At 33.2% G+C, this 25,851-nt stretch overlaps 3 protein-coding genes across 3 annotated transcripts; 2 read left to right on the top strand and 1 right to left on the bottom strand.

Annotated features, from left to right (window-relative positions):
* Positions 1-420: 420 nt before the first annotated feature.
* LOC106776384 (uncharacterized protein At1g32220, chloroplastic) lies at positions 421-5,026 on the bottom strand. The gene is made up of 7 exons (XM_014663824.2): positions 4,763-5,026; positions 3,648-3,741; positions 3,461-3,549; positions 3,306-3,361; positions 2,158-2,304; positions 1,176-1,301; positions 421-890 (listed from the first exon to the last, which is right to left on the bottom strand). Exons 1-7 carry the CDS (start codon positions 4,876-4,878, stop codon positions 610-612), a joined length of 909 nt encoding a protein of 302 aa, XP_014519310.1. The 5' UTR covers positions 4,879-5,026; the 3' UTR covers positions 421-609.
* A 343-nt stretch (positions 5,027-5,369) lies between these two features.
* On the top strand, positions 5,370-7,988 carry LOC106776982 (dolichyl-diphosphooligosaccharide--protein glycosyltransferase subunit DAD1). The gene is made up of 5 exons (XM_014664470.2): positions 5,370-5,560; positions 5,649-5,696; positions 7,072-7,159; positions 7,358-7,401; positions 7,685-7,988. The coding sequence occupies exons 1-5, from the start codon at positions 5,477-5,479 to the stop codon at positions 7,766-7,768; spliced, it is 348 nt and encodes a 115-aa protein (XP_014519956.1). The 5' UTR covers positions 5,370-5,476; the 3' UTR covers positions 7,769-7,988.
* Positions 7,989-12,409: 4,421 nt separating this feature from the next.
* On the top strand, positions 12,410-21,378 carry LOC106777818 (glycerol-3-phosphate acyltransferase, chloroplastic). The gene is made up of 13 exons (XM_014665589.2): positions 12,410-12,879; positions 13,797-13,894; positions 14,451-14,537; positions 14,696-14,793; positions 16,329-16,386; positions 17,015-17,116; positions 17,216-17,277; positions 17,387-17,497; positions 17,930-18,008; positions 19,144-19,263; positions 19,334-19,447; positions 20,061-20,230; positions 20,867-21,378. Exons 1-12 carry the CDS (start codon positions 12,540-12,542, stop codon positions 20,193-20,195), a joined length of 1,404 nt encoding a protein of 467 aa, XP_014521075.1. The 5' UTR covers positions 12,410-12,539; the 3' UTR covers positions 20,196-20,230; positions 20,867-21,378.
* Positions 21,379-25,851: the final 4,473 nt, after the last annotated feature.

The following is a 25,851-nucleotide window of genomic DNA, read 5'->3' as shown; positions in this document are numbered from 1 at the left end:
AAATAAGCTTAAAACAACTTATAGACAAACCGTTGGTATTTTCATGAATACTCTGAAATACTTTCACTAGTTTTTATGTACAGTGTAAATAACATGATCTAGAGCAAGTTGTTTCTTAGTTGATATTTTTAAGTGTCATTTGCTTCTAAGTTTTTATTTTATTGTTCATAAATACGTATTAGTACTGTTAATTTCAACCATACACCACGTAGGGCCCAAAACTACGTTTACTAGAATGGCTAATGGTTGCTATGCCAGGGAAGATTCTGTTTACACTTCCTAATGAAATCCACTTTTCAACAAACCGTATTATTAACACCTAATAATAGACGGGTTTCAGAAGTGAGAAACTCATTATTTTAATTATTTTTTTGCGTTCTTTCGTTTTCTACATCACTTTTTATACCTGAACACTTAATATAGAAGTGAGAAACTCGTTTATTGCATTATATATGTTTTTAACACCATAATCCCCACACACTATACGAGATTTTGCTCCAAAAGCTACTGCTATTGACGAAGTGAGGAAAATGGCCTCAATGTAGTTACACCCTGTATGTATTTTGTAATTGCAGCTTTATATCGGTTGACTTGCCACATGTATGTGGATCATACCCGTACTTTATTGGCAGCTTCCTTAATCTGATCAATTGTAAAAACGCCAAAGAACTCATCATCTGTGACACCATTGATAACTGCCAATGCAACGTCATCAACACTAACAGGTGGAGCCAAGAGTAGATCAGATGCAGGAAGAGAGCTTAAAGGTTTGGTGAAGTTCTCTACTGCTCGAAGAATTCTTTCTGCTGGCTCCCCTACCAAATCCAAAGGAAGCTCAAAACCGTCCACTCTCCTTTTCCCATATATGAACGCAGGTCTTAAGACAATACCTGAAGATGTTAACATGACAATGAGATTCAAGAATGCCATCAATAAAAACAATAAGGCCTTTCTATTAGCTTTATATCCTTCAAAAATATGATATTCATCTTCCAGAAAATCTATTGCAGGATCCTCAATGAGCTTTCGCTATATTAGTTTTACAATAGTTTTTTTAATACAACAGATTGAATCGCTTACAGATCTGGTGATGCTATCAGCAAATAAGTAACCATTGGATCCTTGTTAACAAATCTGGAATATCAATTTAGTTTATGACAGACTAGAATAATTACCTGAATTGGGGTATTTCGAGAGCACCTCGGATTCTGCTTTCCTCTTTCCAGTGAAGTACCCGGAGGAAAGTAAAAATGACGGCAAGTTATAATCGTGAACTGAGATCAAGATGAATTTGGGAATTCCTGCAATGCAGAAGTGAGGTGAGAACAGAGTAGTACATTAATTTCTTAATCTATGGTCCAATTCATAACTTCAAAGCATCTAAAGAAGAAATATCCCTAATAGAATTAACGTGAATGAATGACTACGGCTTACAAGAACTTCTCAGAAGAAACTTTTGTGCAAAAATGAAACTGCTGAAGAATTGGGAAAATGCCAATGGATTTTTTTACACAACTGGTAAGTCAGAGTTAGCTGCTTGTCCAGGTCTTAACTATTTCCTTATATTTCATAAATTCATTACTAGAGCTAGACTTCATTACTAATCACACCACATGGCATCGCAGATTACACTATTACAATTAGCAACTAAATCTCACCTATCATTGATCCTATTGCTTGATCAAATTTTCAGTGACAACCAAAAGTAATGTAATTTGTAGTTATACAAATAGTTGCATTGTTAATTCAACTAATCCTTCACTAGATGCATAAATATTCTGAAAAAATAAATAAAGCAAAGCAAAATTGCAGATTTCAACAAAGTGACAGATAAAGAATAGCATCTCTTCGGAGCAAAGAACTCTAGAAATCACATATGGATTCATCTCCTACTAGCTAGGATATTTGTAAATAGTTGTGATCTTCTACATGGAATGATAGTATCAGACAATTCATTGCATTTGTTCGAATAAAACTACCCAACTGTGGTAACAAATTAAAATGAAACTAACTCATAAAAATCAGAAAACATTGCCAACAAAAGGTTACGTCTAGCATTATGGAGGGGAATGCATGGAATTGTATGTCTAAAATATAGTCTAACATGAATAATGAAGGCCGAACACAAGTGAAATAATGCTCAATGAGATGGTTCACCATATTCCTTTGCAGCATTCACAGCCGCAACATTAGCCTCGCCATTAATTCTTTTCATCTGTTCGTCACTACCAAAACCTCCAAGTGTTGAAACAACTGCAGTAGCTCCAACAAGTACTTCATCCCAGTTTACATAAAAAACATCTCCTGCACATCATGCAATATACTGATCAGCCTCCAGAGGAAAGAAATGGACATCTCTTGAAAAATTGCTTATATGCCACAACACATTATATTTTGTATATTTCATAATATACATTCAATGATATGGCTATTATGTTAAAATGATACCAAATAAACCTGAATAATTGATCAGAGGAAACAATAGGATCTTTTTATCCGATTATACTAGGTCTGTGTACCTTCAGGCTAAAATGATATACACCAACAATTGCAAGGAACCAAAAGAGGATAATATCAAAAGATTACATTAACATTATATTTTAACTGGTCAAATTACAGTGTATTAAAATCTGCGGAATTATTCAAAGCAGGTCCCATTAATTTTGATTTATCATGAATTCGTAATATACTAATTTGACGTTATCAATGAAATGCTTCAAAAACGTAAAGTTCTGTGCTAAGATTGTACGATGATTTTGGGTACATCTGCATTTCTTTTAGCAATTAAAGGATATAAACATACACACAATAAGAAAGGGAAGAGATAAATATGCAAAGTTCAGTAACACAAACTATTGGATAGTTTAGCACATGGCACATGGCACATGTTTCTTACGTGTCTTTCTTTATGTAGCCCATGTGTTTTTTTTTTCTTTGCTTCGCTGTCTTCCTTTTTTATAAATACTACATTGTTAAGATCACTTTCCATTTTATCTAGTAATACACTTTCCTTTCTACGTGCTACCTTCTGTTTTGTTTCTTGAATTCTCTCTTTAATTCTACTATAGATAATTTCTTTAGTCTTGTTAGGAAGGTATACCTTTTACAATATAAACATATTGGTTAAAGATATGAAGTGAGTAAATTGTATGCATTTTTATCGATCTTAATAATTGCCTCTTCTTCTCTACAACCCACATGGTGTTTACTCTCACCCTAGCCTCTTTCTGTGAATGCTCAGATTCCCTTAATCAATATCAAGAAAACAATGATGTATCTGTTTATTATAGGTTAAGTTAACATGCCTGAAATCCAAGTAACCTGATCTACCCATGCATCGGCATAAGTGGGTCGCCCTGACCTGTAAAACAAAATATTTGTTAGCTAACCAAAATCAAAATACAGAGAGGAGACGGGATAGACAGACAGGTGCAGGAAATTGGTTGAACATTTTTCAAACCTGCTTAGGCTAATGACCTCTATGCCCCTAGATACTGCTGCCTTGCATATGGCAGAACCAACAAAGCCATTCCCTCCTAAGACTACAATCTACAAATAGAGACATAAACTCAATACCTTTTAAGTAAAAATTTCAAAAAATGCACAATTTATGTCTCAAATTATTAAAGAATGAGATATATACATACCCGTTCACTTTTAACATCAGCTACAACATCTATGGTGTTAGATTTAGAATCGGCATTGACACCTGCTTCTGCATAACTACAGCTAACTGCAAACCTGCAGAACAGGATACATAAACCATTAGACAACATTTAATAGATATTGAAATCCTTTCATCATTCAGCAATCCGGACCCATTAAGCAAAAGGGAAGTCAAACTTAGTCAATATCTATCACCTTTGTTACGTAACTCCCACAATAACCCTGTGTACCGTGTCCCAAAATCCCCATACCAAATTCCCATTAAACAAAGAGGAAGTCAAACTTGGTCAATATTAGTTATATAACTCCCTCCACAACCCAGTGTGCCACATACTGAAATCCCCACACCATTCACAGCTTACTGAATTCACCGCTTACCACCGGGTTCTCCTAAAAGGAGGTCCTGTAATGATAATGTAAAAGGTGACGAACTGTGCACCTGTGCCACGGTAACGGTCCATGACTATCACCAAATATCTAAAATTATTGCAAGCAGTGTTTGTCACATGCAACAAGAAATTGAGAATCATATTGAAAAGGCATGTACACTGCAAAACAAAATCACTATTTAAAACCTCTTAGGGAAGAAAGAGGAAGGGAAGTATAATCCGTGACACAAAAAGTGCATTCCTTGATCAACCAATGTAAACCATTGAACCTTGTTAAATAAGTCAACCAAGAACATGCTGAAACACCAACTTACGATTCTCCCTTGACTCCCAATGTAACCAAAAACGACTTCATTATTGTACCGTCCCACTCCAAATATCTAAAATCAGTAGATCAGGAACTAATCAAGTGATAACGAAAATCACTAGCTTATATTCCTTCACTGAACAACCCTGAAATGTACTTAGAACCCATTACGTCCATTTCCACCCTAAAACTCAAATTGACCAGTGTAAAATCGAACCACCCATCACCGAACAAACAAAGAACAAGTAAAACTAATTTCGTGGACACATGTTCCAAAAACTGACAAATAGCAAAAAAAAAAACAAGAATTTCAGCTTTATTTAAAAAAAAAAAATTAAACCCATAAAAAAAATGAAGGAGAAGAAATTGAGAAGTCGAGGGAGGCGATTGGAGTGCTGACCGGTGACTTTTGGAATGCAAGGTGGGTTGGGTTTGAAAAGAAGGTCTTGTGAGGCGGAAAGCACTGGGAATGGGACGAGCAGAAACGGCAGGGAGAATAGACAAAAACGACGCCATTCAGCTTAGGCACTTGTCGGAAGAGAAGAACTGAGATGGAAGAAGAACGACAAAATCAATATTTATAAGGGACATATGTAAATTTGAAACCACTCAATTGGAAAGTGCCTCCTTCTCTCTTCCCCCAATCTTAAGTTCAAAAGAATATTTATAAAAGTATTTAGTGTGAACAAATTAAATGTCATATAAACACTGTAGATAAATTCTAAATTCAATTCGAGGAAATCGTCTCTTCCACTTATCTAAGTTTTGTTTTCTTGCTAATTCAATTAATTTTATGGACACGAAAATTAAATAAATTTAAGTAAATTATGATTGTTAAATTATTATAGCGTCGTTATTTTAGTTGGCTTTTTCTTTATTTTTTTTATAATTTTTAAAAATATAAATAAGTTCAAATAAAAATTCTTCAGCTAATTTTTTGTGGTTTTTTTTTTTTTTTGAAGTGGGTAGGGCCTAAGCCCAAGAGACCTAAAAAATGGAAATTTTGGGAAGTGATTTGGCAGAGACGACTTCAGAGTAGTCTGCGTTGAAGTTTGGAGTTTAGAGAAGAGGAGGGTTTTTGTTGTGCATTGCCAAATCGCGAAGATCTGAGAGAATGGCGAGGTCTAGCAGCAAGGATGCACAAGACCTTTTCCGCGCTCTTTGGTCTGCGTATGCTGCAACTCCTACGAATCTCAAGGTTCCTCTCTTTCCTTCTTCATTCATTCAATTAATCTCTACACTCTTTTTTCCCTTTTTTCCAACCCCAATTTTGCTCTTTCTTTCAGATCATTGACCTCTATGTCATGTTCGCTGTTTTCACCGCTCTCATCCAGGTACTTTCCACTACGTTCACTGCATTTGTCTTTTTATCCTTTTTATATTAACATTTGCTTATCCAATTCCGCTCATTTGAATGTCAAATTTAGCTCCAGATCAGTATGCTTTTTATTTGACTTCATGGATTTGAGTTTTACGCTGTTATTGGCCACGCCACCTTGGTATTTGAAAAAATATATATTTGAATTCAGAAGATCTAGGCCTTGTTCGTTTACTGTTTTCTAAAATTTAATTGTTCCTGAGCACATTTGAAATGTTTGTTCCTTGATTACATTTCGGTTTTCTGGTTTATTTGAAATGTAATCAAGGAACAAACATGTTCGCTGTTTTCACCTCTCATTCACTTGAACAAAGCACTGAAGTCATCAGAGGAAGAGAATGACAAAACATCTCCCAGCTGTTTCTGTTTTGTGGTTTTCAGAACGCTTGTTTTGAGAGCAGCTTTTTAATTTAGATTTTGGATGGGAAATTGATCGCTGAGTAGTGTGGAATTCTTTAGAAACCAGTTTTGAAAATAATAAGAATTGAAGGGAATAAAACGTGCCTGATCCGGGTAAACAAATATTTTTGGGCTATTGATATGGGATAATGATACTTAGATAACATTTTTTTTTACAACAACATTTGAACATTATCTACGTAGTGGTATTTATGATTATTTTTATTATTGATTGTGAAGTAATTTTGGACCAATCACAGAATGACACGCAGATGATGTTCAAATGTTGTCAAAAAAAATGTTGTCTAAGTATTATTATCCATTGATATGTGAGGTCGTTGGCACTGTTTTTTTTTTATATTACTATATATATATATATATATATATATATATATAGCCATTTATGCTCCTGCTTGATGGCATATTTCTCCTTTTCTTAATAATGAAACCTCAGGGAATAATTTTGGTATTTGATTAGCCACCGATCTGTGTTTACTGGATATAGAAGCAGAATTTGTTTAATGGAAGATACATTCTTCTCTTAATAATCAAAGCTCAAGGATTGATGTTGCTATTCTATTAGCCTCTGATATCTGTTTACTGGAAATAGAAGCAGAATTTGATTGCCTTGAATAAGGGTCTCTAATGTGCAATCACAAATCCCTCCTATTATGACCTTAGAGAGGAGGGTTGCAATAAGCTAGCTTATGCCTTAGATGTTCTGGTGAAACTGCACACGCGTGTGGATCCAGGAAATGCCTCCAGGACTTTGTAATCCTGTTTCTTTATTGGATGTTCTTGCTCCTTCTAGCTTTTACAAGAATAATGTAGCGATGAAATTAATCTTTTTGATGAGGGTTCAAGTTGTTTTGTGGGCTTATGTTAAATTGCATGTGTCAAAAACTAAATTCTTACATTTTGTTTGTGAACAGGTAGTTTACATAGCTTTGGTGGGATCATTTCCTTTTAACTCCTTCCTATCAGGAGTGCTTTCTTGTGTTGGAACTGCTGTTCTTGCTGGTAAGTGTTCCAGGTCTAAATTTGCAGGGTAGCTTTTATGAATATTTACACACACAAACACATTTTGGTACACTATGGCCCTCTGAGTCTACTAAGATACATGTGCACAGCATGGGACTTATATACCTGCTACAAACATATGTATAAATCTTGTTGTCTTCTTTCTGATCATTGTCTTCCCCCTTCATTGTGGACCAGTTTGTCTCAGGATCCAAGTGAATAAAGAGAATAAGGAATTCAAGGTAAGATTTCTTGTCTTGTCTATTTTTATCTTTGAATTGATATATTATAATTGAGAACCTTCAATTACCTTGCAAGTTTCAACCCATAAGATTTTTTTTGGTTAGGTTTCTTTTATTTGTCATGTTATCTTTCAACAATCTGGTTAACTGATGTAGTTTTAAACTTAGACTCTACATCTTTAACACGGCAAATCAAAACAAGAATGAAATTAATTCATATTTGTGTGTTTATGTGTTCACTTAATATGTTCTTACATGTATTTGACTTTTCATCGTACTGCAGGATCTTGCACCTGAGCGAGCTTTTGCAGATTTTGTTCTCTGTAATTTGGTGCTTCATTTGGTGATCATGAACTTCCTTGGTTAATTTTGGTTCATATGGCTGTTGTTGGTTTTGATTGAACTCTTGGATAATAAAAAGTAATAGCAATATACCCAGACTTTTGTAATAGTATTTATAGACAGTAACTTCCAACTAACTGCTTTAGGATTTTGTTGATTCCCCCATTCTGGGGTCTCTGTTCTGATAATAGAGATCTTTTTCTTATTTTGAAATTTAAGCTACTTTTGAATGGTGAGTTACAGAAGTTATTATTCTCATGGAAATCTAAATCTGAATACTACCCAAAACACTGCCTGTCTTTCTCAATCACAACGAATCTATACATTTTTTGTGAGGGCAAATTTTCAGGCATGACGGGACACCAAGGAATAAAGGATCTAAAGGGTGAGATACATTGCAGCTGATGGCAAGGCCACGAGAAAGAGCAGACGAAAAACTGTGTTGTGTTATTACCCCGCGGCATGATATACTGGTATGAATATGAAAACAATAAGTTGCATGTGGCACCATGAACCAGGATTTATGACACATTACTGAGCAATTCATCAGTTCTTCTGTCCTTCACCTAACCTTTTGTTTGCTCCCACGGTTTCTTTAATGTGTCAATTCCACCATTGCCTTCGCCAACTTTATATTTCCCTATTGATTCTCGTTGATGAGATGTGGAGATCGCAAAAAATATTTTGTAGGTGTCAGTCTAGCCTGAGTATCATCAGGCTGTTGTCATCAATGAATTTTGTGAATTGTTTCATCTGTACACAAAAGTTATTGATTTGTCAACTTCACGGGCGACAAGAAAGGCAAAGCAATCTTGAACCGGGTTAGCCAGCTCCACTTTAAATATAGTTTTGGCGTCTTCCTCCTTAAATAGACTACCAGTTTTGGGACTGTTTGACATATAGTAAAATAAGTCAAGCTTTCTCTAAACTGAATAAATTAGCTCTTGTTGAAACAAAATCGATAGCAGGGAAACTTTTGCCATGATACAAATCTCAAACCGAAAGAACTTAAAGTGAACAACCATTGTAGTTTTAGTATCGTTTATGCCTAAATTTATCATAAATATTTTCATTAGAAACCGAATTGGATTGTCTTTCAACAGTAAATAAAAACTACTATATTTTCCTGTAAAATTTGGGCTCTGATACGTGTCGACACCAAAGTGGCGGTGAAAAGGAAAACAATTTGCATAAGCATATTTAAAAGTGTACAATAACAATATTTGAAAGAAAAACAAATAAATTGAAACAAATGAGAAAATTAAAACGTAGAGAATTTAATAGCTTTCCAAGGAACTGTAAGATTATAGAAGGAGAATGATACAAAGGTTTACAAGTTTAGAGAAATAAAGGAAGAGTCCGTTTCAAATAAATCTCCAAGGGGCAAAACATATAATACCAATCTTGTAGAGGTTCAGGTAGCAAGTTGGAGGGTGCATAAAGCAATTTCCCGTAGGGAATGGATTCTTTAACATGTTTACATCCAAGCGAATATTGTAGGAGGAGACGGATTAGCTAGAGATGTTTTGTTCACTTTAAAGAATTTATATGTGAATGGAGCGCTTATCTGTGTGGTGTAATGAATTCACAATCCGCGCATAGAAGAATAGACGTGTGAGTAAATAAGTATCGCGTTTCTATGGTTTTATGAAATAATTATGCATCCATTATCATAATTTCAAAGAAGACCTTTGTTTTTGTTTTTAGTACATGAGTGTACTGAAAAGCAACCATGCGTGTAATAAAATTCCAGGGCCATAATTGTTAAAATTTTATTCTAATTTAATTTGAACATTTATTTTTAAATTAATATATTAAAGGATTTTTTTAATACCAATATTGCAAATAGTAACTTTTAATTTAAAAACTAATCATCAACATCTTCTTTTAAATTAATTTCAATCCAAAAATTCGTTAATTTATATTACTTTTAATCACAAGGACAAATGTGTAATCTTTTAATCTTATTTATTATAATTTTATTTATTTATTTGTAAAGTCTAAAATAAATCTTACAAATTTTTTCTTCAAACCCATTCACTTTCATCTCTTAATCCTACAAAAAGTAAAACATACCAGAATCTCCTCTTTTATCTCTTCAAATAATTCCATTTACTTTCTCTCAAATTCATCCCCCAATGTAAACAAATAAAATCAATAACCTCTAAAATCTTTAACTTCTCTAATTTGAAATAAGTGACAATAAAAAATTTCATTATATTGTAATTTCAACTACAAAACACACCCATAATATATATATATATATATATATATATATATATATATATATATATATATATATATATATATATATTAATACCAACTTTGATCCTTAGTTTCTTTAGGTGTGTTTAAAGTGATGTTCCAATTTTTCAAAAGTTTATAATACTCCCATATTTTGTAAAAACGAACACTGTACTGTCCATCTAAGCCGAAAGTCAATGACTTGTCCAGTTTTGCAAAATGTGACAATATAAGTCCAATTGACGTGGTAATTTTCTTTGTTTCTGGGTGGTTCCATTTAAGAGATTTGGGTTTTCTACATTTTGAACAATGGAATTTTCTGCTTTTTGTGGTTTCTCGCAAGTTGAATCACAAATAGGAGGCGTGATAGTGGTTAGGGTTCCTCTGTGTTTGAATTTGTAGGTTTATTTGTTGTTGTAAGTAGTCAATGATGGTGGTGGCACAATTTAGGGGTTTTGTCACTGTGTGATTTCGTGGTGGAAGAGGGTGGTTGTATGAGATTAATGCTGCTCGAAGGTTGAAGGAGAACAATGGTTCGTGAATTTAGGGGTTCTCATGGTTGATGATTTAGGGTTTCTGCAAATTGAGGAATTATGATTTATGTAATTTAGAGATTTAGGGTTTGCTGCAGGTAATGGAGAATTTGTGGTTGATGAAGAACGAATGAGCTCTCACACCAAATTGAAACCGATTTTACCAAATTAGGGTTATTCGCCACAATGGTTTTGCTCAATTTAGGAAAGAACTTCCATGAACCTTAACACTTTCCTTTTACTTAATAAATTTAACTTTTAACATTTTCACATCAATAAACCTTACGTTGCCAAATCAATTGACCTGAGTTTGTTATATAATTAATAATTGAACTGTTCATTCACTTTTTACTAGTGTGAACATTTAGTGTTTTTAAAAGCAAAAAAGACAAACTTAAATCGTTTTTACAAAATATAAAACTACTATATATATATATATATAATATGCGGTTTGTCATCCATATTCCTTTTAAAAGAATTACTATTTTTGAACATAAAAGAATACTTACATCTTCTTCATGCTGTTATTAAAAGTGTCTCCAAACTGTTATCATGGTATAAAGTGACATTTCCTGACGTTTACGTTGCATATAACTCCTCGTTATTAAGTGCTAAAATATTCACTTCCTCAACCAAAACAAAATTTATCTACATACATCCTTTTTGCTGTCGTTTTGTCCCTTCCTACCACAATATATAACATCTCTTCTCGCGTCATTGCGAATGAACTTGATGCATCTTTCATATGACGATGATATTTCTATTACTTAATGCATGAGTTTTTTTCTATAGTGATGTATGAATAAAAAAGTTGAAAAAAAAATACTGCAGTCACTCTTTTTTTTTTTTTTCTTTTCCTTTTTCTGATTTCAAACACTCGTAATCGTTTTTGGTATCAAATATGGCAAAACATAGCATAGAACAAATTAAGATAGGGAAAGCACCAACTTGCAGGAAAACCATTTTATATTAACTTTCCAAAAAAATCTCTTTCCAAACAAAAACTAACGGATAACAACTCATCTAAAAGATATATTATCACCATAAGGGCATAATACTTATCGAAAAAATTTATACAAAAAATAATAATAGTTATTAGACTTTTTTATGCTATAATTGCTCCTGTACGTATTTAATTTAGCTATAATAGTAATTTAGACTTTGCATATACAACTGTGGTTATAAATTGATGTTAAGAGTCTCTTCGCTTCATTTGCTTATGTTTGGATCAAGGAATCCATGGTAGATAGATGGATGTGGAAGGATGGAAGTTGTTTTGATTGTGTTTGTAGGAGAGAGCGTGGATGGATAGAGAGGGATGTAAAGGATCGCCAATATAGAATCTTATGGGAATAGATAGATTAATAATAGCACCATTTTATTTATTAAATAATCGATTTTTAAAGTGATACGTTTTTTAATTCATTATAAGTAATAACCAGATAAAACATGTAAAGGAAATAGTCAGCATTATCAACGTAATGTAATGATAAATCAACACACATCTATGGTAATTACTTTAGAAATCTCACAGAAGTGATTTTTGATTATGTCAACATACAAATTTGTCAAACTAAAAAATGGGGAGAAAAAACTATATGTTGGAATTCAATGGAAGAATGATATACTCAAGAAAGCGAAAGCGACATGTACGGCGCTCGGCTTAAAGCGTAGAGAAATATAAACCATACTAATCCAACAAAGAATATTCAACAGAAGCATGATAATATTTTACACAACTCCTCATGCATTTTTATCATAATTTCTAGAAATAGAAAATTGTAATTATTAATAATTAAAAGACTTGGTAATTGGCTTTGAAGAGAGAGTTCAGTTTTATCCGTTCAAGTATCGGTTCCGTTGGAGAAGGTCCACGTGTCACTGGTCGCAGAGTGGCGCGTGGGTCCCAGGGAGACGAAAAGCACGTGTGCCCGCCAATCCCACGCTCGCACTCACCACATACGAACGGATCCTATCTCTCTCTCTCTCACCCTCTCTTTCGGGTTTGATCTTTGAAGAATGAGCATGACCGGTTCTTCAGCTTACTGTGTGGCACACGCCTTCCCTCCCTTCTTCCGCCTCTCCAACAAAACTATGTTCCTCCTCTCCACGCCGCCAACCACATTCTTACCTACGCCTACAACTCCTAGGGTTCCGCTTCTCTCTTCAACCGCTTCCTCCTCCTCCACCTCCTCCTCTTCCTCCTCCTCCATCTCTCTGCGATCTTCCACTGCGCCATCGCCTTCCTGCTCCTCCGTCACTCCTAAAGACAGCTCTCTCGTTTCCGCCAAACATTCTCACACTAACATGTCCGCCTCCGTCTCTTCCCGAACCTTTCTCAACGCTCGGAGCGAGCAAGGTTCACTTCACGTCTCCTCTTTCCTTTTATTTATTTATTTATTTTATTTCCTACCTTCGCACTTCGTTTCTTCTCTATATATCTATCTTTATAGCCAGCCTCTTCGATTTCTTTTGCGTTAGTTTATTTTCCTTGTGGAGGATGCTCACTGCGGCTTCGCTCGAATTTTGTTTCTATTTGCTTATTGTTTAAATGTTGAGTTCAAAATTGAAATGGATCGAGAAAGCGCGGCTAGGAAGTTTGGAGGCTTATCTGAGGAGACAGTGATTGTGTGTGAGGTTTTTCTATTATTTTATTTTTATCCTTTTTATGTTTTTAGGTGCTAATTGAGGTTTGTGTTTTGGTTGTTGGAAATAAATAGCGTTAAATTGGTGGCTTGAGTAATTTATTCTATCTGTTTTTTTCTTCTAATGGACTGTTTGGTTAGGTGATGAACATGCGAATGTTTCCATTAATTTATTGTTTTATTTTATTTTATTTTATTTTAGTTTTTAATGTGCGGGTGGTGTTTTGAGTCTTGTCCTATTTATTTGTTGTGGAGATTTGAGAAAGGAGATAATGAAAGTTATAGAGTTGAGCAATAGGGGACTCTAATGATCAGTCTGTGTTCAGTAGCAAGGGTTTGTTCACCTAACTATTGCTTTTCTAAAGAGAAATGTATTCTGCCTCGAATGAGAAGTAGCAAATATTGTTTTTCGGATGTTTATCATCATTTTTTTTATATGAATTGGGTTGAGCTGCAACTTCTTGTTCGTAACAGTCCATCAAGTTTGAACATGTCCATTATTTCATGAGGAAATTTTGGATTAAGATGCTCTGGGAATCCCTGAATTAAATCATTTTAATTAATTTCTGTTGTTTTTTTCTAATCCTAAAATTGGTTTTCCTTTATACCACATTCACTGTTTATTTTGCAGACGTTTTTGCTGGAATCAAGAAAGAAGTAGAAGCTGGATCTCTGCCTGCCAATGTTGCTGCAGGAATGCAAGAAGTGTACAATAACTATAAAAATGCAGTATGTTTATATATTCACGTGCACCCTGTACTGTCATATGAACCTTCTCTAATATCTGTGGTGTGGGAACAGATATTAGTTCACTCATAATTAACAATGAAACTGAACTTCAAAAATCATGTCCTTCAAGCATATTATTGCCTATCGTCACTGACATCTATCGTTGTTTCTTTGATTCATGCATTGACGCAGTTTATTATAATTTTGGTGTTTGGTACTCTTTTTGTTGCTGTATTAATGATGGTTTCATACGTTGTTGGTGAAATGTTGATTACTTGATTATCAATTCCAATAACAATTCATGGTTATTCCAAACGCAAGCAATCTAGTTATTTGAGATCTTGCACCCATGTTTGTGCTTCGACAAATAAAATCTGTCTTTTTCATGTTTTAATTGGTACCTGTATCTTACTAGCCTTGGGGTGGGTATTGTTTAGAATATCGAAAATGGGTTGGTTAGCCTTAGTTTTTTATACTAATTCTCTTTTTATCATTTTTGCATTTGAAAGAGTCAAATAACATACACGCATTTCCTTTTGTGTTCTATGCATTTCAGGTTATCCAAAGTGGAGATCCCAAGGCAAATGAGATTGTACTGTCAAATATGATTGCTTTATTAGATCGAGTATTTTTGGATGTGACGGTAGGAATGACTTCTGGAAAATACCATGTTTATTGTTTCCACAATGGGAATTTTTATTTACGAATTTGTCATAGCTTTTTGACTAATGCTGCAGAGTTAGTTTGATATTGTTTCATGTTATTAGTTCTCATTCACTGAACATCATTGATCTTTAACAGGATCCTTTTGTTTTTCAACCACACCACAAGGCAAAGAGAGAGCCTTTTGACTACTACGTGTTTGGGCAGAATTACATCCGTCCTTTAGTTGATTTCAAGTGAGTTTACTAGCAATAGTTTCTCTTTATACTGTTTAGTTGAAATCAAATTTGTTTGTCCGTACATTTTATTGTTGATCATCCGTCCTTGTATTTTTAGCAAGTTTATGTCTACAATAAGGTAGGTTCTGAAGAATTTGTGAGAAATGTATTAGGAAATCTAAAAGGTGGTATATGCAGGGAGGGTCCATAACGAAGGGATTATATATATATATATATATATATATATATATATATATATATATATATATATATATATATATATATATATTTTTTATTTTTTATTTTTTATTTTTTTATTTTTTATTTTTTTGAGGGGAGGAGAAGTTAACGTGCAGTGTGTATGTACAGGCCCTATTGGAAATTTAAGTCTCAATGTGTTTATGCATGTTGTTGAAGCTAATGGTATCAAGAACAATAGCAATGCAGTTATGATGATTTTTAGGTTTCTTCTAATGGTGTACAAACTACAAATACAATGTACACATGATTAAGGCATATCTTGTATGAATTCTTCTGTCTGCACCTTCCAATAGTCGACAGCCCTTTGATCTCTGTGAATTTTGGCTTGGTGGTTAATGAAATCCCATAATACAGTGATTGTTGTTGAAATAAAAAGAGCGAACAATCTTATGCATATAAATAAATGTAAGTTAATATTTTGATTGATAAAGCTTGTAAGCAGAACGCAACACAATGTGTGTCTAATCCTGTGTGGTTTGAGCTATCAAACTATAGTATATAGAGCAAGAAGGCTGAAGGTTTTAATCTCTCCCAATCTTTAAAAAATTCTGCTTCACTTTTTCAACTTTTATGAGTGTATATTTTTTCTTTAGAAAAATCTGCATAGGCTGTTAATAGACAAACTAATTCATCTGTGTCGGGTCTTGATACAAACAAGTTTATGACAAAGTGGAATGGGATGCCTACTACCGGTATGTAATTATGGTTGTGATTATTTTGGACGTTATGCGTGGTTGACCATAGAATAGAAATGATAAAATAAGATTGAAAAACCCTTTTCTTAATTGGAGCTGTGCCTTTGCAGCATTCTATGCATTGTTACTGGCCATCCTTCTCAGTTTTCTATGTGCCCTCAAAAGGAGGTTTACTATGAATTGGTGATGCATACAGAACAGGCAACATTACTGTTGTTCAGCCGTGACTCTCCTCATATGATTTTATTTCTCGTGTTATCTGGTAGTTAATTTGATTCTTCCTAGTTGTATCTAGAGAAGAGCTTTTGGTTTAAATGAATTAAAAATTCCCTTTCCTGCAGATGTTAATTTAAAGGTTTGGAACCATGCCAATTACTTCAGAAATAGGCTTCTCTGTTGCATTTTCATAGAACTGTATACTACTAATAGCTATCTAAAACACTTCCCGATGTGTAATCCCTGGGTGTAGCAATCTCTATATCCCATTTATATTCATGGCACTTAAAGGCCCATATATAATAAGCTTGTATCAAGACAATGTCTATTCCATTTGCCTGCACCTCGTAGCTATTCTTAAAGGTGATATTTTTGTTGCAGAAATTCTTATGTTGGCAACATGCCCCTTTTCATTGAAATGGAAGAGAAACTTAAGCAGGTGCCAATTTTTAATATGCTTTCTTCATATTGAGGGATTATTTACTGTTAAGTATGGTAGAATTAGTAATAACCTTATATCACCAAGTAGGGTGAGGGTAGTGACCTAAAGTCCAGTATTTCTCCTTTATTACTTCTATCTTAACCCATATGTCGGTATCTATGCATAAAGCATGTAACCTATAAGGAGTTTATGTTTATTAGATATGTAAAAGTCTTAAGTTTAAATCTTAGATCAAGATTGTGGGAATTGACCGTGATGTTTTTCCATTTCCCTTTGCTCTTTATGTTAGTTTCATTATTGTAGCATGAACTATTCTTAATTGTGAATCTGCATTACTATTATACCATAAAATCGATAGCATCATCATAAGATTGTCCTACTATTCTAGTAGAAGTTAGATACTAAGTTGATGTTTCTAATGCTTCTGCTGTATCCATATAATTTTTCTTGTAAGTACTGCTTTTTACCTGTGTATCAGATATATACGGCCTTAAAGAATTGTCCTGTACTTTACATGTAATGCCAAACTTGATTCTGATTTGTGGGTTCCTATGTATGTTTGCCCTATGTTAACATTTTCATAGACGTGGGTGAAAATCATGAAAGAATTAAAAAATTACTGCAGGGACACAACATCATCTTGATGTCAAATCATCAAACTGAAGCTGATCCAGCTGTCATTGCATTGCTTCTTGAAGCACGACTCCCATATATAGCTGAAAACCTGGTACAGTTTGCATCATATTTATTGTCTGGTTATTTTGCGGCACGGGCTGTACATATTTATAATCCTTGAAGTAATTGAATTATGTCATTTGTTCCACAGACCTATGTTGCAGGAGATAGAGTTATAACTGATCCTCTGTCCAAACCATTCAGTATTGGCAGGTTTATTTTTGTTCTTCTGTTTATTGAATTATAGATTTGTGATGTTATATTTCCTTCTATAAACGAAGTTGAATTCTGAAACATTTTACTTATACTTTCGTTTTAATAGGAATCTCATTTGTGTTTACTCTAAAAAGCACATGCTTGATGATCCAGCACTTGTAGAGATGAAAAGAACTGCAAACATACGAGCTCTGAAGGAAATGGCTATGCTTTTAAGGTATATCCCTTGGTTTATGGAGAAATGGATGCTTCTATTTAGGAAAAACTAACAATTGGCCTTAAGGTACTGATTAAGGGAAGAAAAATAGAAGACATTTATCATAGAAGTATTTAGTTTTAAAAATTTGAACCCAATTACCTTGTTACTTGTTTTCCTTATGAATAATTAGAGACATTAATTAGGGTTTCTTAATTATTATCCAATGCCCCAGTACACTTTATGCAGAGCATATCAATTATAGTGCGTGCTTATTAGTCAATTCCCCTGGTACACTTTTTTCAGACCTTAATGCATCAAATTGAGTTCCGTTTTCAGATCATAAAGGAAAGAGGAAGTAAAAGCAGTGGGCATGTTTACTTTAGATAGTATTCTTGGTATGTAATGGTTATTGATTGGTCAAATGTCCATCATCTTTGCCTTTTGGTACAGGAATGGTTCACAGATAGTCTGGATTGCCCCTAGTGGTGGTAGGGATCGCCCAGAAGCCCAGACCAGAGAATGGGTGCCGGTATATTCACCCTCTTGTTAAAGTAAAATATAAAATGTGTGGCACAATTTTATTTTAGTCAACCTTCATTTACACAAATATAGCTTTTGACATTGACTAGTGGAACAGATTGGATAAACTTCATAACAAGCATTTAGAGGAAAAGAAAATAAAGTTGAAACAAATCAAATTCCTCTTACAGATGACAGTTGACTTATGTATGTCAACTTTAAAAGAAGCTAAGCGACAAACATCTAATAAGATTGAAATGCACAATTTGAATTTTAACTTGTATGATAAGTTTGAGTTTTTACTTTATTTCCTTCTCTTATATGTGACTATTGAAAAGTTTGTATTGACATTTAGTGCTACAATCTTGTACACTTCCAGAAGGGTACTGCAACTCTTGTTCTTTATGGTTATTCTGTTATATGCTATTAGAGTATATTCTTAGAAAAGGATTAAGTGGTAGGCGTTTATCTTATTTACAAGAAGGCATATCTTGTTTGGAGGCAAGCAGGATGTGAGTCAGATATAGTGCTCTATTTAAGCACCATCAATTGTTTGCAAAGGTTGCTTTGTGAATTTTATTTTTGAAAATAATGAGATGCTATCTGATCGTGTTTGATTCTACAGTGAAAACTTATTCCACTTGTTGGGCTATAGATTTTTTTTTTTTTTTTGGAGGGGTGGCTAGAAATGAAATCCTGATTTCCGGCTTAATATTCAGTTTGCTCAAATATTGATTTTTTGGGCCATGGATTATTTCACTTGTGTTATATGTTATAACTGTACTTCTTTGAAGTTGTTATAGCCTTGTGCTGGTCTGCATGTAATCTGTCCTTCATTCTATGTAAGAGAAATTGATTTAAACATAGGAAGCTAAGTTTGAAGGACAGTATCCAATATCCAATACTTGCTTGGTGCTTGTGGGGTATTTATAGAAGGGGTCACAAGTATAGGGTATCTATATATATATATATATATATATATATATATATATATCCAAATATCCTATTTTGTGAATGCAGTCACGTAGAATGATGACCTTAAGATGTGTCAGTGTCATTCGTTCTAAATAAAAATATTGCACAATTTTCAGCTCCATAATATTTACATTACCATTTTGTTGATGTTTTGGCATATTAATATTCAGGCACCCTTTGATATTTCTTCGGTAGACAATATGCGAAGACTTGTTGAACATTCAGGTCCACCAGGTCATGTATATCCTTTGGCGATATTATGCCATGATATAATGCCCCCTCCACTGAAGGTATGGTTTTCCTGTCTTTGAGAGTCTATCCTAATGTTTTATCTTTTACTGCAACTATATAATTTTGCAGGTCGAGAAAGAAATTGGGGAGAAAAGAATTATATCCTTTCATGGGGCTGGCATATCAGTGGCTCCAGCGATAAGCTTTTCTCAAGCCACTGCTACTTGTGAAAATCCTGAAAAGGTGAGTTTGATGACTTGTACTGAACTAAATTTATTGTCATTTGTTTTTGTAGTTTTCTTCGGAGAATTCACTTTTAATTTTTTTTTAATTCAAACTGAGAAGATGTGACTGCTTAAGAATGGGATACAACATGAAATGATTTATGAAGTTCTATTTTTCTTTAAGAAATGCTTTTTGTATGACAAATTTTACAAAAAAGAAAGAGAATGGGATGTAATGATGGGTACTGTGATAGAGAGAGGTACTAATGTGTAAGTTGTTATATGGCATTACAAAATAGTATAATGAGTCATGTGAATCTATAGGCTTCCTACCCTCCTGACTTGTGGAACTCTTGTGTGTCAATGTATTCTGGGGATGCACAAGACACCTACAATATTATCTGGTTGAGTGTAGTTTTTTGTAATACGATGAGCACTGAATGATTCTATCTGAAGCTAAAGGATATGTAAACAAAGTCAGTATTATGTATCCTTGGGTTCACTTCTCGTGTTCACTTATTATTATTCGATTGTAGTTATCTGCACTTGGTAGTGCTTTGATACATGAAATTCAATATCTGGAAGGTTCTTTTATTTTAACTTGAATGATACGGTGTGGGTTTTCTGCGTAGGCTAAGGACGTTTTCACAAAAGCCCTGTACGATTCTGTGACTGAGCAATATAATGTGCTGAAATCTGCTATACATGGAAAAAAAGGATTTGAAGCATCAACTCCCGTAGTTTCTTTGTCACAGCCATGGAAGTAGTTGAAATCTGCATCTTTTTCGTTACACTGATGCAGGTACAATTCTAACTACAGAAATTTGATATTTTGCTTGCTAGTGTTTTATTGTACAACATGTAGGTTAGAATTAAAATCTTATTTATTGTTGGGGTTCAAATACTTCTGTACATGCTGGTATTCTGTTGATATTTATTGCTTTTGCATGAACTGCGTGATTTTCTTGAGGCTTGAGCTCTATTTATTAATTTTTTTAATATCATTCTTCATTCTCAATAATATATAGCTGATAGCTTGCAATTTTAATATGGTGAAAATGATAATAAGCCTTTATTTTTGGCAAATATGTTGTTTTTGGAGTTGTCGTTGATAGTTACTTGAAGCATGAGAATTTTTCATGTAAGATGTTCATAGCACTTAACTGATTTCTAACTTTTGGATGTTAATATGGTTCGCTTACCCCTAAATTAAAGATTTTTTAATTGTAATAGTATCAAATATAAGTTATTGCTTGAATATTTCTATCCCGAGATACTATCTAGTTAATTTGTTCACAACACGAGCTTATTCGGAATTAAGCTAAACATTAACGGTAAGAAGCAGATGCAAGCTCCAAATAAAATGCTTGTCTTTTTTTGAAACTTAAATTGTACATTAATGTGCTCTACCCTACTGACTCTATTTTCTTGGATGGAGGCTCCAACTGCTTTGTTCCCTTTCAGAAGCAAGTTGCAAGACCTCAGTCAAACAAATTCGACTGATTCCTTTGTGAGGGACTGCCTAATTACTACACCGAATGATTTAGCTTGATTGAAGAGTGCAGTCAAATACATATTTTTTTGTCATTTTCCCTTTGCTCTTGCCGTTGTCAGCGTTCAATTAATCTGGAATCTGTTTCAGAAGGTTCAAATTCAGCTGGTTACTGTACAGGTCTCTCTTAGTTCGGTGTTAGATCCGGTTCATTGGCTGATAAAATACTAAATATTTATCTACAGTTTTGTGATCAGGTTAGCTAGCTGAATAGATCAAAATCTAACTACTACTATTTGTATTTTTAATGATGTGAACTTTTTGAATAATAGAGGAATAGATGTTAATATTACATGTTCAGAGTCGAATTGTTCAGATGGGATCATTACATGTTCAGAATGGAATTGATCCAAGTGCTACTTCATGTTGGCGACATAAAAGTTCTACAGTTACCGTTATTTTCTCGCGTTTATCATTATTTATATTGTTTCCTGGTTAAAATAATTAGCTAATAATCTCTTGACATATTTAATCTAAGTAATTGGTTCGATTAAGCCTATCACTATTGCCGTGAAGCCTGAACGGAATGTTATAGCTATTCATTGTTGTATCCTGTTTGGTAGCAGGCAAGTAGGATAAGTAGAAACACAGTGATGATTATTTGGTTGAATGGAATAGTGGAAATGAGGTGGGATTTCATAGTATTGATTTCCTCCATTATAGCTATTCATTTTCCCTCAATCAAACATCTTTAATTTTTATTGTATTTTTTTTTTCACAAGCTCCGGATCACTTTGTTTCTATTTCATTCACACAATATTCTTCTGTTTTGATAGCTGGCATCGTTGTTTGTCTCGGTTCACCTTTGATTCTTCTGTTTCATATAGTGTTCAACGAATATTTCAATAATTTCAAAATAGCTATAGTCCCCATTTATCTAATTGCAGATATTTCAAAATCTGACTAACGAAGTAGTTAGTAAGAGGCAGCTTCTTCCTACATCCCATCAATTTCCGATTTTACTTTCCAAAATTCATTAAATCAATTCCGGAAAACTTTTTCCAGAAGACACTCATAACTGTCCTATTTCGGATAAAAATTTCTGAAAGCTTTGGTATAATGCCAGAAGAAATTTGTTGGGATGCAGGAATAAGCTGCCTAGTAAGAAATACGGGTTCTATTACGAAGTATTTTTTTTTAGTAATACACGATATGACTAATTTCGCCCTTCCCCATATCCATGATAATGGGCCTCGTCTTTATTTTCCTATTCTATTGATTGGCTATTGAAAATGATTTAATATTTAAGTTCATGCTTACTTGAAAAATGAATATTTTGCATTACCTCTTTTTTGCATGGTCTCACTTTATTCAACTCATTTCCCCGAATTTTGAAAAACACGCGAATAAATCTTTGAGGACATTGTAAAGTTACACATCAAAAGCTGTCTTTATGTATTTCGATCCTTCGTTGCTCGATGGATCCTCATTCTGACCAAATACAACGTCACAAGGATCTCCGTGTTTTAAGCTTCAACCATTAATTTTTTAATGGATTATTGTAATCAAGCAAGCTCAGAGGTTGTTGTGACCTGAAAATCTAGAGTACCACTTTGCTTCGTTACTGTTGTTATTGTTAGTTAGCTTTCTGTGAGGAAAAAAATATATATATCGGTCTAAAATTAACCCTCCTTCAATTCTTTGCTTCAATGGTGAAGATCTCTAAATTTTAAAGTTTGGCTATTGACTAATAAGCTCCAGAGGATAGGCAATTAATAAAATATGAGTGTAAGTTATTATGAAAACTTGTGACTATACTTAAAATGAGGTGACCTTTTTTCCTTTTTAAACTTGTAACCAGATGTAGAGAGTCAGAGAATTGGTGATTCCCCTTTCTTCTTTACCTCGACCCTTTTATGCGCACCTTTCTCCAAATTCTCCCCTTCATTTTTCCTTCAGCTTTCCATTTCTGTAATCCCTTGTAAGTTTCTGTTTCTAAGTATGGACATGTTTGAATAACAGTGATTTGATTTTACTACGTGTAGATATGGCAATAATGTCAGTGCCCTCAGAGGTGCATGCAAGAGTTTAATACTCAGCACCCAGCCCCTGCATTGCAGGATTCCAAATCAGTTAATGTGACCAATGCCTTTCCACTTTCCTTCTGTTTCCTATACGAAATACGAGAACGGGTCGACAGCCAAGGTCACCGCCCCATTGTTTATTGCTTCAGTGTTCCTTTTTTTTATTACCCTCCACAACAACATCCCCCAAGTAACGACATATGTTAAAAAGATAATCATACAATACTTTTTTACAACATTTGAACATCATTTACGTGTCATTCTGTGATTGGTTTGTAGTGTTGTTTATGATTATTATTATTAACTGTGGAATAATTTTGGACCAATCACATAATAACATGTAGATGATATTCAAATATTGTCAAAAAAATATTGTCTGAGTATCACTATCTTATGTTAAAATTAACATACTAAACTACCAAATTCTTCATCTACATATCAACTAGGATCCAATCTACTAAAACAAACATGTCTCTTATAACATAAAATACCTCGAATTGATTAAAGTAAAATTCTAAGACGAGGTTAATTAAATAAAGTAGTGCGTGATTCATATTTCAAGTTCCATGTACATAACAACTATTACGATCCAGTTGATAAAAAAACATGATGGCAACGGTTGTCTGGTCCCAAAAACCTTAGGTAGTAACGTTACGACACTGTTCAAGTGTAATGAAGCTTAGGGGAACGTGATTTGAATAACCCTAAAACGAGTTGTTTGAGGTTGCATGCACGAGGCTCTGGAATAATGTCACATTCTGATGCAGGCTAAAAATTACTACTTTATTACTTACGATGACCAACGAGCTTCACCAAATCTTTCCGAGGACTGTGCATGTTCCTTCCTTCACCCTACTCAGCTTCTAACACCAAACTTTTCCAATATTATCCATAAATAACTCACTCTACTCCTTCCTTCAATTCGGAAGACGTTCTTCCTTTTAATTCTTAAAATAATAAAAAAAGGCAAAATCAAATCACATTACTTTTAAATTATAGAAATTTATGACAATGATAATCGCTATTTGGAAACTAAAATAAATGTTTACTATGTAGTTTAACAAGTTGTTTATTATGAGTTATTTTTAAGACTAATATTACTATGATAAATTTTTATATTTATCTGACACAAATTATATCGGTAAAATAATTATAAAAGTGTAAATTTTTATATTTTTTAAAAAAAATAAGAAAGTAAAAAGTAAGGAAATATTATCAAATAAATGTAAAAAATTTAATTGTGTCAAAGAATCATTATAATTTGTATCAGATAAATATAAAAATATGTTATATTAATATTACTCATTTTTAATTTATTCTTATCTTTTTTTAAGTATTTGGCGTACGAATATTTAGTTAATAGGTTGGATGGGTTTATTCAAATAAAAAATGTAATAAAATTAATAAAATTGATAAAAATTATAATTATCAAACTTCTCGTATTATCAAATTAATTAGTTTATGTATAAGTTAACTTTCTCGTATTATTTTTTTTGAACTACATTTAAAGTGATTTTAATTTATAAAAACAAACTTCTCTATTTTTATATTTGTTAAATCCTTATGAAGAAGCCTTTCCAATAGACACTAACACAAACTCGAAATATTACTTTAAGAATAAAATAATAGTAAGATGATATATTTTTACATTCATTTAACACATTGTACAAAACAAAATAATCATAAAAAAAGTAAATTTTTATATTTTTTTCAAGAAAGAAGGGAATAAAAAATAAAAAAAAATATATCAAATTAATATAAAAAATTTGTGTCAAAATATCATTTTTTGTAAAAATATCATATATAATATGTTATATAAATCAATAACCTTTTGGTTAACCTATAGTAGTTTTAAAAAAGTTGGAACATATTAGAAATAAAAGAGAAACAAGTGAGCAGCATATAAATTGTATTTGAATGTTGTAACTTTGGTTTTTGGTGAATTAAAGAAAGAGGTTGAGTTTGGTTTTAGTGTGTGAATGAAAAAAAGGAGAAATCGTGCTGGTTTTTTAATCCTGAATTAGGAAGCATTATTGGGCTCTAAACGATGTGATTAATTATTATAAGTCGTCAATTATGGTACAGTTACTATTGTCGAATGGCTTTATATAAAGGTAAATTGGTCTGCCATTAAAAGAAGTTAATTTTTGGTTTATAAGCAATGTGGTCAGTGTCACTCAACCTTGTTTTATTGACATGAAAGAAAGCCAAAATCAAAGTATAGAAATAGCGGAAAAATGTCAAAAAGGGAAGGAAGAACTTCACTGCTTAAAATGGAACTCACGTGATCCAAAATTAATCAAAGGAACAAAATTTTAACCTATTTGTTATAATTTTTTTTTTCAAAAAGTAAAAAATATTAATTTAATAAATAGTAATAATAATTTTACAAAAATCAGCCTATAAATGTAATGAATTCCGTACATGATATATAGATATATTGTTTTTGAATTGTTATTGAAGAATCTAATAATAGAAAAAGGAAGTAAAATATAAGGAAGAAGCATAATATAGAATTTGTTGAATAATTTAACGAAGGGAAAGAGGTGGAAGAAGAAGAGAAGATTTGGTAGAAATTGTAAAAGAATGAAAATGAAGTTGGTGTGTTGTCTGGATCGTAAAGGCTTGAGATAAGATAGATGAGGAAGGGGACCCCCCTGATATCTTTGCATGCATCCATTATTTCACAAAGTCAATTTTGGAATCATATATCATACGAATGAATGAATGAATGTCACTGCACTCCAACATCATAGATAACTATGGAACCACTCCATCAATGACATCACACTCTCTTTCGTACTTCCACTCCAACATCATTAATATTACAACTTTTTCACTTTCATT

This window comes from Vigna radiata, chromosome 11, assembly GCF_000741045.1.
Source record: "Vigna radiata var. radiata cultivar VC1973A chromosome 11, Vradiata_ver6, whole genome shotgun sequence".
NCBI classification, from domain to species: Eukaryota; Viridiplantae; Streptophyta; class Magnoliopsida; order Fabales; family Fabaceae; genus Vigna; species Vigna radiata.
This window is presented reverse-complemented; position numbering and strand designations above follow the sequence as displayed.